This window comes from Mastomys coucha, unplaced genomic scaffold, assembly GCF_008632895.1.
Source record: "Mastomys coucha isolate ucsf_1 unplaced genomic scaffold, UCSF_Mcou_1 pScaffold7, whole genome shotgun sequence".
Classification (NCBI taxonomy): Eukaryota; Metazoa; Chordata; class Mammalia; order Rodentia; family Muridae; genus Mastomys; species Mastomys coucha.
In genome coordinates this window covers 81,305,990-81,319,148 of record NW_022196913.1, presented here as the reverse complement: position 1 = coordinate 81,319,148, position 13,159 = coordinate 81,305,990, and the positions used below count along the sequence as shown (strand labels likewise).

At 36.6% G+C, this 13,159-nt stretch overlaps 1 protein-coding gene across 4 annotated transcripts in view; it reads left to right on the top strand.

The window, feature by feature from the left end:
- The window catches only part of Angpt1 (angiopoietin 1), a 247,699-nt gene that overhangs the window by 136,382 nt on the left and 98,158 nt on the right, over positions 1 to 13,159 (top strand). For all 4 annotated transcript variants that reach the window (XM_031359760.1, XM_031359759.1, XM_031359762.1 and 1 more), the window contains exon 2: positions 12,263 to 12,418. In XM_031359760.1, coding sequence (XP_031215620.1) covers positions 12,263 to 12,418 — 156 coding nt within the window. The remainder of the gene's footprint in view (positions 1 to 12,262; positions 12,419 to 13,159) is intronic.

The window sequence follows — 13,159 nt, the reverse complement described above, 5'->3', positions numbered from 1 at the left end:
TTCCTACGAAAAGATAAAATATACAAAACAGATATGTCAAAATGAAGTATTTGTTGAATATATTGTAGGCCCATGTAATGTGTTATGGGTACTATATGATTTCAAAAAATATCTCTAGGGAAGAAAGCAAAGACAGAGGAAGAAGTGGGAGGGGGAATATATAATACTAAGGATTTCTAAAAAATCCCATAATGAAACATACAATTTTATGGTTATTTAAAAACATGTACACATAGTTTGAATGAACTTAAGCCACGTAGAGTGATAATGCTCTCTGCAAGAGTTGTAGACTGTATAACCAGAACTCCAGTAGCAGACATGAAAAATTTCCTCTGGGTTGTTGATTAGGAGACTGAAGGAGACTTCCAACATACTACAAACTATTGCCATTGCCTATAGTTGCTTTCTAGACCTTGAAGGAAGACCCTGTTTCTGAAGTCAGCTCATATTTCCAACAGGAGATTCATAGTAACAATGTTGTATCTCTCATATCTTGGCCTTCCTCAGGCCAAGCTCATAGCACTGGAAAGACACATGCAAGTTGCCAAGGGAGAAAAGGAATTAATAGTTGTACTCATCTGTAATGGATACTAACCTGCATGAAAGAATTTTAAAGGCACAATAGTAACACTTATATCTTGATGCAACCAATAGCTTTCTAATTAGTCCTAATGTCCACTAATAGGGGGGTGGGATTTACGCCTGATATTGTAAACCTAGACAATGACCATGCCTGGTTAGGTCATGCATGTGATTAAGAACTAGTATAATTTCTAAGTATGTTTTAAATACTCATCCTTATAGCCACACATAAGAGTAGCTCTCACCAATCTCCCATCAAAGAAGCTTCCTTTTTAGCAGAAGGAGACCATTACAGAATTCCACATTTGTTCAAAACACAGACAATTGACCATGGGATGCTAAGCCCAAAGTGATACCTCTGTAACACAACCCTTATACCCAAGACACCAAGATCACAGAAGAAGGAGTCAGAAAGATTGTAATTGATAGAGGATCAGGACATCAGTTGTGAGATAGTGTCTTTTGTATGATGATCAACACCCATGAAATCTCAACAATAAGGATACCTCAATCAGACCTGCAATATGACAACACTAGCTGGCCATGACAACATGGGTGGGGGAATCTCACAAAACCCTTCCTTTAGAGGAAAGGCTATACAGGCAATTAATGGCTACTGAGAGAAATATAATCAACCTTCTTGAGGGAAGAGCAACTGATAGGTTATCTAATCCAAGTGGTCAGCCCTATAATGGTACATATATGAGCAACATTAAAAATTTTCATCTGGCTGTATTTGTGTAGATGAATGTATACATATGTGCCTGCACAATGCACATGTGCTTTATCACAATGTCAACTTTAGCTCATATCCAATAGTACACTGGAAAACAGTCCCAGAGCACCAAATTGTCTGTGTGAATGAACATATGATGCCTAGGGTCTGTAGTCTTTTGATCAATAGGAGAAAAATGTATATTTTTTAAAATATGTATAAGATGTCAGCAATCATTATTCTATTGTAATTCTTTAAATTAACAGTTTCATCCTATTTTCCCAAGGGCAATTTAAATAAGAACTACCCAAAAATATGATTGAAGAAGAAATAGTTGGACCTTACATATTATTCCTGGAATGTTTCTTATATAATGTCATTGATAGTTTTATGATTGTGCAGGCTTATTGCAAGCCCAGTAAAGTAATCCCATATTGTAGGAGAAAACATATAAAAAGATGGGCACACACACACAATTGTATCATTTCTTTATCCTGTGTTAGCTGAAGAAAGAGTAATTTGAAGCTTTACATTTGAGATACATCCTGAACGATAAAGACAACAAGTAGAAAGACTTATTTATGAAAAGTAATAGCATGAGTAGAAAGGAAATTTTCAAAAGTCAGAAGGCTGAACAAAGATGTTATACCAGAGTGAAGTTTAAGAACCAATGCCATTTAAATTTCATGCAAAATACCAGAGATAAATGATGACAACTTCCTACTTACCAGTGATGTTTTTGAAAAATCTACAAATCCCTAAATGAAGACTATATTCTGATATAGAATACATGATCATCTACTGAATGTTAGATTTCACAGTATGTCCTGAGATATTTCATTTAATGTAATTTCCCTTTAAAATGGCCCATCTTACACTATTATTTTCATTTCTGTTACCTGTTATTGGAAAAAGATGTTGTTATGTAGAAGTTTTATCTTAGAGTAGAATTTCTCCATTTTATCTATCTATCCCCATAACCTATTTTCTGCACAGGTGGTCTACTGTTCACAGGAGATACTTTGTTTCTTTGTTTAAGTAAACTAGAATGCATTTTGTACAGTATGTGTAACTGCTAGAAAAACAGGCATGCTATGTTATTTTGTGGTTTGTCTACCTTCTTTTCATTTAAATATAAACAGAGTTTAAGAATAGGATTGCTAGGTTTTTAAGTAGTATACTGGGGTTGATGCTAAAGATTAACAAATATCATCTATAGCAATTAAGTTTTTTTACTAGTTTTAATAATTAAACATTTAATGGTTATATAAAATAGTACATATTTATGTGTTACTATGTAATGTTTCAGTACTTCACATGTTTCTAATGTTAAATTTTTTGAGCATTTTATATATTTCAATCATATTCTTTCCTCTCCCACAACTTCTCCCAGACCCTTTTTCTCCCTACCTACCCAGGTCCATGTTTCTTCTCTCTCTTAAAAAAAATAAGTCCAAAAAAATACACCATCAAACATGCAGTTGAATTTGTATAATTTTTCAGCAAATATTCCAAAGGAAAAATATGTATTTATTACTTTCATTGGATCTTTAACAACAACAAAAGGCTACATAGAAATGAGCCTAAGAAACATGAATATAGAGTCACATACATGTAGGTTAGAATTATGAGAAAACATGTAAACAATAAATGTGTATATGTATGTATGTATGTATGTATGTATGTATGTGTATATGAATTTATGCTTATCATGTTTGAAAATATGGAAAATGCATTTTGATCCTTGAACATGAATCATATTGAAAATCTAGCATCAAGTTCTTGTCCTCCCTGTGTGGCCTCAGTGACATGCTCTGGTTTCTTACTGATTTATCACTTGATTTCCAGAGAAGCAAATTCCAGGATGTGGTTCAGAAAGTCAGTTTGCTTCAGCAAACACAGTTCCCTATGTTTGGTCAGAGTCTCTTGATGACCTTCCTTATTTCCTACCTCTCAGGTTTTCCAGGAATATGTGTGTATGTGTGTGTGTGTGTGTGTGTGTGTGTGTGTGTGTGTGTGTGTGCGCGCGCGCACATATATGCATATGTATGTGTATGTATATGTGCATATGTATATGTGTATATACACATACAGACATATGGAGACTCAATGTCTATTGAAGAATGAGAGACATTAGGAATACGCAGTCCTAATGAGATATCTTCATCAAACTCCTCCCCCAGGGCTCAGAAAGACTGTAAGAGCCAATGGGATGGAAGATACCAAGGAGGCAGTGTCTTCCAGACACAACAGGACTGATACACATATGAAATCCCAGACACTGTGACAACATGGATAGAGTATGTTCAAGCCAGATATGGCTGCACTGCTGAGAGAGAGAAGTGGACTCATTCCCCATCCCTAATCAAGAAGCTCTCTTCAATTAACAAGCACTTCACAAAGGAAACAAAGGGAATAATATTTTTCTCCAATGGAGTCTTACTGGGTATATAAACCACACTTAAGGAAAGGCCCCGTGCCCAGAAGTAGATGGTCAACAACAAAATGGATTCAATGGTATCTCTGTAGAATTTTTGGCTCATATTGCTTCTTTGTGCATGTTTATGACTTAATGGTATTTTATTGTACACTATGGTGTGTCCAAAAGAGTTCTTAGAGGAGAAAGTTGAATTGTATTTTAAACAACAAGACCTAGCTCAAGTAGGTGAAAAATGTTAGTCTCAAGGTCTTTTACAAAAACATTTTGTAGAACAAAATAAATTAATATTTGATGAATAATAAATAGCCTGGAGATTTGACAAGTCATAGTATAAGACTGAGTTAAGAAGAGATGTTAGGGTTGTAATTTAGTGGTTAAGAATGCTTGCTATATAAGGATGGAGACCCTGGTTTGAATCCTCTGCAACCATATAAAATTCCATGTGTGTTTGCACATATATTCATAACTCTAATGCTGTGAGGGACAGACACAGAAGAATGATGGGAGATTATTAGCTGCTGCCTAGCACCAAACTCAATGAGAGACCTTGTCTCCTGGGAACACAGTAGAAAGCACTCCTGACAGCCAACGTTTGCTTCTATAGACACCCATACAGCTCCATGTATGTACACTGCACACACATACTACACATATACACATGAATAAGTCAAAGAAATCAAATAAAAGAAAAAACTTCTATACTGATTAAAGAGATGTGATTTGACTGACAGATAGCAGGCACCATTAAAATAGTTTCAGCCTTGAATGAAAAGTTTGTGCTTAGATAGCCCTCTCCAGTTACACTGTGGATGATGGATTGAGGAAAGCAAATCTGGAGTCAAGAGACCAGTTATGTAGTCATTAACAGATCTAGAAGAAAAATGATGAGTCTGACCTCAGCTGGAGGCTGTGAGGATAAAGGGATAATGTAGGGAGTAAGCAAGTGGGAGCACAGATCCAGGCTACCTTCAAGAGATTGACTGGAGTAGATGAAGAATTGACAAGAGGATTGCCTGGGCTCGGAGGGCAGATAGGTGTAGTAGTAGTTTTTTCATTGAGAGAAAAAAACACAGAAGGAAAACCATATTTTGCAGGAAAAGGACAATGAATGTCTTTTGGACAGAATGGTGCCTGGGGATTAAGAGATTCAGATGTTCTTACTCTTTATCTTAAAACAGATGTGCCTGCACTGAAGAGTTGACACAGAGCTTTTCTATTGTGTTTCTGGTACTGTGGCTTCTGTACTGCCAATAAGGACATGGTAGGACACATTTTATAGATATTAATAGATACATCCCTGCTTATTTCTTCCATAATAAATTAAACTAATTGAAATTGTACAGATTCATGTCTCACAACAGGAGTTCTAAAGAACGTTATGTGAAAAACCCCAGGAAGAACTCTAGGAATCTTTTATTTAGTAGATGAAGTTCTTATGCCCATGTACTTTGAATGCCTTGCTAAAGATTATGGAGTATACCAATGATTGGACTTGGAATAAACTCCAGCTATCTGACTCCTTTTTGGCTTCAGATGCTGTTCACATATCATCACCCCTTGAAAATATATAGAGGGAAAATTAAGCAGACACTAATTTCTTAACTATGACATCTTCAGGGTATGAGAGGCTGAGTGTAAAAGAGGTTCTAAGACAGTAAAATGTGGTTGGGTCCAGGTAATTTCTCTTTTGTTTAAACAAATGATAGTAACTTTCTGTGAAAAAGTACAAAAATACTGATTTGAAATATCTATTATCAAAGTTCTTGCAAGAGCATCTGTTCATCAGGATTTTGTAGCATTCTTGAAAGTCTTTTGTTAATTTCCCAGTAATGTGGCACTACTTCTTTGCGGGTGATATAACAAATATCCACTCACATTTTAAATATCAGTAACTGGGAATATGTTCCTGGTAGACGGATATAGGTATGTTTATAGGAAGAAATCTAGATGCTCAAATGTAAGCTCTGGCAGTATACTTCTGCATGTTTGTTTCCCACTGGGCTAGATTCTGTCTTTGTGAAGTTAGGCACGAGTTTAAATCAAAGTACATACTTATCACACATATGATTAAACAACACTGAACTTATATGGGATATAATTCTAATGAGCTGGAAGAACTATAGAGTTCAATTTCTGTTCTGCTGCTCATTGAGTAATGCATAAAAATCAATCAGTGAGTTCATAGGGATCAATGACTGACAATCTGGAAGCCTTTAATGCCAGGAAGCAAAGATTGAGTCTAGATCATGAACATTGGCATTCGGAAATGTGAGACTCCAACCAGCAACCCGCAGACATAGGAGCCAAGCCAAGGAGCCAGGTTTTAATATGGCATGTGAGGTGGACTAGCAATCTGGGAGCCAATGCTGGCCCAACCTTCAAATATCTTACCGATTTTCCCAGTCATCAATTGTCTGCAACCTGGTATCTGCCATTAATTATCTCTGCCACTTTGTTTTCTACAACTTCTTTGAACTTCTCTCACTGTGTCAATAAAGTGAAGTTTTTTATCCTAAGAGCCTCAGATACTAACAGGATTGATGTCAAGATACAGGACAACACAGCAAGAGAGAGGAGAGAAACTGTTTTGGATGTTGGCTAAATATACTTATGGCCTAGGAAGATAATTATCTTAAACTTAGTAAAAATTAAGTTGTATATTCAGAAACCTAATAGCAGAAATTCCTTAAAATAATATAGTTGCCCTTAGTCATTTATTTTTATAAGACCATAAACCTAGATATAGCTGAATTTTCAATATTGTCAGTGATTTATGAAATGACAGTATTAGATAAAACCATCAACATTAAAGACATTTTTTGAAGTGCTTTACCTTTTTATTGTTTTCCCATATTTACTCATCTATTTTGTTCCATGGTTATTTGGTCATAACTGAGTAATACCATATGCACCCTGTTTCAACAAGGGTCCACTTAATCTATAACATATTTTAAACCAACATGCTTTTGTCAGATTTTTATAGGATTTAAAATATTGTTTTCTTAAGACTTATACAGAGGAATTATATTCTTTGTTCAAGTCACTTGAAGAGATCGTTTGAGACCAGACATGCTGAAAAATGTATTCTACATACAAGAAATGTCATAATCTCACTGAGACTGTCCTTCTCATGAGTTAACAAAGATTTTGAGCCTATTTTACTCATGGCTGTCATGATGGAAAACAGTCTACCTCTTATTCTCTGCTAGCCATTGGGTACAAATACGTAATTTATAAAGAAATTACAAATAACTTGTAACCTCAACTTTTCAAAAAAGGTTTCTTCTTTTAAAATACTACTATTTGATAGCTAACTGGATATTATGATTTTTCACCAACTGCTTTATTTCTTAGAATATAATAGTCATCAGTTACTGTACACTATTTAAATTACAAATGGCAAAATTGTCTTGAACAAGTTTTATCCCAGTATTTGTTTGCATTCTATTTCACATATCCCTTACATGAATATCATGTGCTAAATAATTTGTCAGTGATAGTGGTGGTGCTGTGTTGGCTTTTGAGGGGTGATTTTTCCTCACTCATAAAGTGAAACCTGCTAGCTATTCTGACCCTCACTCAAAGAAATGGACTTGCTTAGCCATCAGCATATTACATCTAAGCAACTCACTGTACTTCCTTAGTCGTATTAGGGAACTAAGAAAGTAGCACAATTTGGGCTATTGTGAGCACTAAATGAGTTACATGTTGATACATCTTTGAACGTATTTAACTTCAGGAGAAGCTTCCTATGCTGTTTTGTTCTCTTGATATGGTTTTCATAGTTTCTGAATAATACAATAGGCAGGACAAATATGATATGCTAATTGTATCAATATAACTGACAAATGAAGCTCTCCAGATACCTGGTCTTAGGGCCTCTGACCCACCTCAGATTCATTTGGCTGCCTCTATAGGAAAGCTGGGTGAAAAAATCACCCTCCAAGACTTTTTTTCCAAATAGATCATAAGTAAATGAATCTTCATGAACTACCAGTGAAATTAATTAATCACTCAGTCAGTCAATTTAGCAATAGACCCAGTGTGTACAATTCTGAGGGGACAGGGGCATCAGGCGGTAGAGGAGCTTGCTCACTTTGATTTCTATCAAGTCATCTAAGGCCTCTGGTTCTCAAACAAGCAAATGGAACTACCTTTTCCTTTGTAGGGTTACTAGAAGGATCAAGGGAGAGAATTTTTGTGAAAGTTCATTATAAATACCAAATCTCTTTATAAAGCTCACTATTTCTTTACATTAAAGATATCATTGATTTCTATTTCGATATTTTTTCCAGATTCTGTATCCCCTCTTTCTTCCTTTGTTGGACCATTCTTTATAAAACTCTGGAGGGAGACACTGACAGTGGTAATAAACCAAATACCTTTATCATTCAAATGTCTCCACATTATTCATCAGCTCTTCTGGTTAGCCACTTCTCAGCTTAAATTCATCCCTCAGATGTTTTTAAAATACTAAGCCTTGGTGTAGCCATTATTTTTCTGTAAATATATATATTAGAGCCCTCAGAGGATATACGAAGACAATCAAATTTGTTACAAATACCTCCTGAACATGGCTGATCGGGAGCAAAGACATGGATTTTACAGTTCTATATCTAGAGGAATGTTTAGAGATAAGATGAAAGCAGGCTTCATATTCATCACACATTGTATATTTGACTGCAGCCTCCCCCTCAGCCTTTAAATCAATGGCATCTGGTTCTTGCTACTTAAAAGTGCCATTACTTTCCACACTAAAAGGCCGCTAGTGATGGATATAGCAGTCCCATTTGATTAAAACATAATTAACTAGAGTTATACGCATCTCAGAAGATTAGATGAGGATTTCTGTCTGGGTGTGGATGTCCTTTATTTCTACAGCAGAGACAGATAAACTGGGAGGTTCCTGCTGTTTGTGATAGACATTGTCATGACATAGTCATTTTCATATGATGTTCAAAAGTTCTGCATTTAATAGAGAAACCCAGTAGTGATGAGTGGTCAGCATTTGACCAGTTAATAGGATCACAAAAGAGCTGAACCTTGGTGTAACCCCAGTGTGTCCTTCTCTACAATGTCTGGGGCACCTCATTGCTTTCATGTCTATAACAACACGAACACTGGGAATCATTTTCTGTGAAACAGTTGTGTAAAAAAAATAACTGATACTTTTTATCTGATATTTTATAATTATCAAGCATATAATGTAATGGAGACCACTGATTGGTGAATTCTTTCTCAGAAGTGGAAGAAAATTTACTTAGAAAGTCAAATTATTATTTGAGTTTCTTGAAACCATGAAATTGGACACTCTATTACAAGTTTGGTTGGCTTAGTGAGTAATTCTTTTGCCCCTAGCCACTTTGTGAACAATGTAATGTTGGAATAGCTTATAAATCAAAATTTTAAACTGAGAAAGTCCTTTTCCTACTTAGCAATTGGGTGAATTAAAACAATGTGCTAGTGATATCAATAATATCCATTTTGTTTCTCGTTCCTTCTTTAATGACAAACTGTTTTCAAACAGTTTTCATACAGGAGGTTCTTCCATGGACAATGTTTTAAGAAGCACTTCTTCCTCAGCTGAATCAGGGAGCTATAAGGCAATTTTTAGAATATAGTCTGTCTTGTTGGAATTTTCTAGAATGTTGTACATCATCTGCATTTTGAAAATCTCCTGTAGTTTTGACAAATAATTAGGGAATCTGTAGTTAAATGTAAAGTACATAAGGTCCCCCAGATAGTTTGATAGGTGAATGGTTAAGTATGCTAACCCAAAAGTGAAAAAAAATTTTTTTAAAAAATTGTGGAGTTTTAATGATCACAGCTGAGTTACTTAGGGTTCCTAAGCTCCCACTGTTCCACTTCTAAAACAACATAGCACAGGAAATTTCTGTGAGTTTAACACTGTATGATTTTATCCTATAAAGAGAAAGAGCTTAGTTCAAGCTTGCCATGTAAGAGACAGATGATCAATGTTAGCTATAAACGGCTGTTATCTTCACGATGGTAACTCACATGCCATTTTATAGAATTTCCAGAAAAACCCCAAATATCCTGGAAAACAAAGGATCATACTACTAATGTTTGCCTGTCAGGGGCTTCTTTTACACATCTATCAAATGTAGTAAGCCAATAATCTTTTGATTATGCTAAGACATAAATCAATGTGATTGAAGAAAAAAATAGCTTGGCTGCTCAAAGGAAATTATTGGATCATGCAACTTACAAGTGGATGTCCAAAGGTCAATCTGATTAAAACCATGCCTGGTTCCAGGGGCTGCGAACATTCCTTCGATCTGCATCACCTGGATCTCCCCATCTCTCAGCTTTCTGTCTCTCTTTTCACTCCCTACATTGCTTTTATTTTTAGGCTGGCTTTGATTTTGTGCTGGCAAAATTGAACCTGTATAGTACATGGCATCTATGTTGCTAGTTTAAGAATCTCAGAGGCAAAGGATGTTCTTTTGTAAAGAATTGTGAAACTGGGGCTTAATGGCATAGCTTTCTATACTTTCCCATTTTTGAGCAACTTGTATAGTAAACTAAAAGCAAAGCACTGTAGTTTTCCAGTTTCAAACATGAACATACTTTAGGAGCTCTGATGGATTAACTCCACCCAAAGCACTAACTCTTGAAAGGGGCAAAGATAATTTCCCAAATGACAGTGAAGGACCGGCCCTGTGAAAGTTCTGAGCCCCAGTGTGGGGGAATGCCAGGGCCAGAAAGTGGGAGAGGGCAGGGTGGCAGGCATGGGGAAGGGGGAGGCAACAGGGGTTTGTTTTTGTTGTTTTTGTTTGTTTCTTTGTTTTTTGGAGGGGAAACTGGGAATGGAGAAATTCGCATGTAAATAAAGAAAATATCTAAAATAAAATAAAAAAAGGAATGGAACCCAACATGAGAGACTCTCACTGCTCTAACCTAGCCTTTGGTTGTTGAAATGAGGTAATTTAATGAGAATAAACCCAGGATTTGGCTCAGAGGCCATATATTTTGTTAAAGTAACTTTCAGACTTTTTATAATCTATTTGCATTTGTAATGAAGGAGAGTGGACTTATATTGACATAACACAAATTCAGAATTCATCACCAATCATATAAGTGATTTCAGTCGCATTCATCTGGACCAGAGTCAAGTTAGATAAGTAGAAATATGCAATGGCTGGGGTTAGAAAGGAAACTGCCAAAGTTTCAGAGGGGACTTTACACTTAAGACTCTATTTATTGCATGATAATGATACAATAGAACTTACAATATGCATGCATTATAGTTCACTGAATCAATAAAAATCAAATAGCTGTTAATGATTTCAAACTCAGCTTGCTAAGCAAGACTTGGCAGAGCTACCAAGTGGTTAAAAGTGTTTGTATGAGAGTTAAGGAGTTCCATGCTCAAGTCCAAGACTGGCTGTATGTGTGGTGTGTGGCCTTGGATCTGACGTCTCTGGGATGTAGTTTCCCCAATGAAAAATTAGGTAATAAAATGCATTCACCACACAGCAGTGGAGAAGAGTTAAGTGCACTGACAGAGAAGTGCTGGCTTCTGCATTCTTCAAGCAATGTCCATGCTGTTTCATTCTCCCAGGTGCCTAACAACCCCCCGCCCCCCCTGCTTAGTCAGCCACTTAATAATTCTCATTGGCCCCTATTGTAGTATGATTTTAATGCTCATTGTGTCCTCTGAGATGGTATCATAAAGGAAAAACTTTTACTCATGGCAAGAAGTATGGTGTTTTATGAACTGCAATTTCAGTGCCTTCCTTTTGAGCTTTCAAAGGAGCAAGGAGAATGCTTAAAGCTAGCTCTTGGGCTCTGCTGATCATACTGTACATCACTGATGACATTTCAGTGTTTTCAAAGGTTTTTTTTCATGGGTTCCTGCCCTCCTCCTACTTCCTGTCTTTTTCTCCCAATGTGACCTGCTTTTACTTATAATCCCGAAACAGAGGCAAGATGCTGAATTCTTCTAAGGTGGGTAATCAGCATGGTAGAATCAAAAGACCAAAGCAATAAGATTTACTTCTGGGTTATTTGCTAAGTCACCTGCATTCATGGGGTTTATTGCTGGCTTTTCCATGTTCTGTTTCCTTGGCTATGGGAGAGGAAGGTGTGAGAGAGAGAGAGAAAGAGAGAGAGAGAAAGAGAGAGAGAGAGAGAAAGAGAGAGAGAGAGAAAGAGAGAGAGAGAGAGAGAGAGAGAGAGAGAGAGAGAGAGAGAGAAGCCTCATTCACTATTTTACAGTGAGGGTTAAATGAGGTCATGTCCACAACAGGAGAGTGGGATCCAAGTGAAAAATTTTATTATGATTTGTGATTACCATGTGTATGTGTCTGTGTATCCAGAGTCTGTTAGCCGCTGAATTGGTGTGCATTCTGCTTTCATTCCTCAACTCCCCAATATGCAGAGGCTCTCTGCCAGATGGCTTCTCTGCCAGCTGTGTCTTGTTTTGTCGTTGTAAATACTGCGTGCCCCAACAGGGAGGCCTTACTTGTAATCTAACATGTCTTGTCCTTTATCGCTTGCAGCTTGAGAATTACATTGTGGAAAATATGAAGTCGGAGATGGCCCAGATACAACAGAATGCGGTTCAAAACCACACGGCCACCATGCTTGAGATAGGAACCAGTCTCTTGTCTCAGACTGCAGAGCAGACCCGAAAGCTGACAGATGTTGAGACCCAGGTATGTCCTCAGGGCCAGAGTCACATCCTCAACCAGAAGATAACTTTAGAATTAGTCTTTAGTTTGCTCCATAAACACAGAGCATATGTCAGCATGAGATTTGGGGAAACATACATTTTTGTTTATTGGTAATAACAACAATAAGTGCTTGACAAGCCATGTATGCCTTAATGAGGGTGAGTATATTTAGGTTAGCATGTGTTTGCAAAAAGAGAGCAGCTAACAAACCTAATCAGCATTAAGTTCAAATAAACATTGCAGCTACCAACTGTGATATGACTGTGTAAACCAGCACAGTCACGTGGTGACTATCAATGGGCTTTTTTAGCTGTCTTGCTTTATCTCTGGTAATGCATTAATGATAATGGCATTTGTGAATTCGATGAATCGAAGGGAAAGCTTCAGATCTTCTGAGCAGTAGTTAGCATGAGTCTGCGTATACCTGTATATTTGAGTGGAAATCAGCACAATGCAAGGATGCTTTTAAGTTATCACTGTCATAAATAAGGTGTCACATTACAGCACTGGAAGATGGCCTCTTAATGCAGTTAACTGTGGATAGTGTGATTCCATTGTAATAGCATTCTGAAACTTGGAATGAGAGATGGCTCTATTCCAATGTAGCTGATTTCTATCAAGCCAAAAAATTTGCATGTGTAAATATTTCTTCTTTATTTAATCTGTGTCAGTGATATTGTAAATTATATGTTGATATTTAAAGAGAAGTAGCAAAGATCCTTT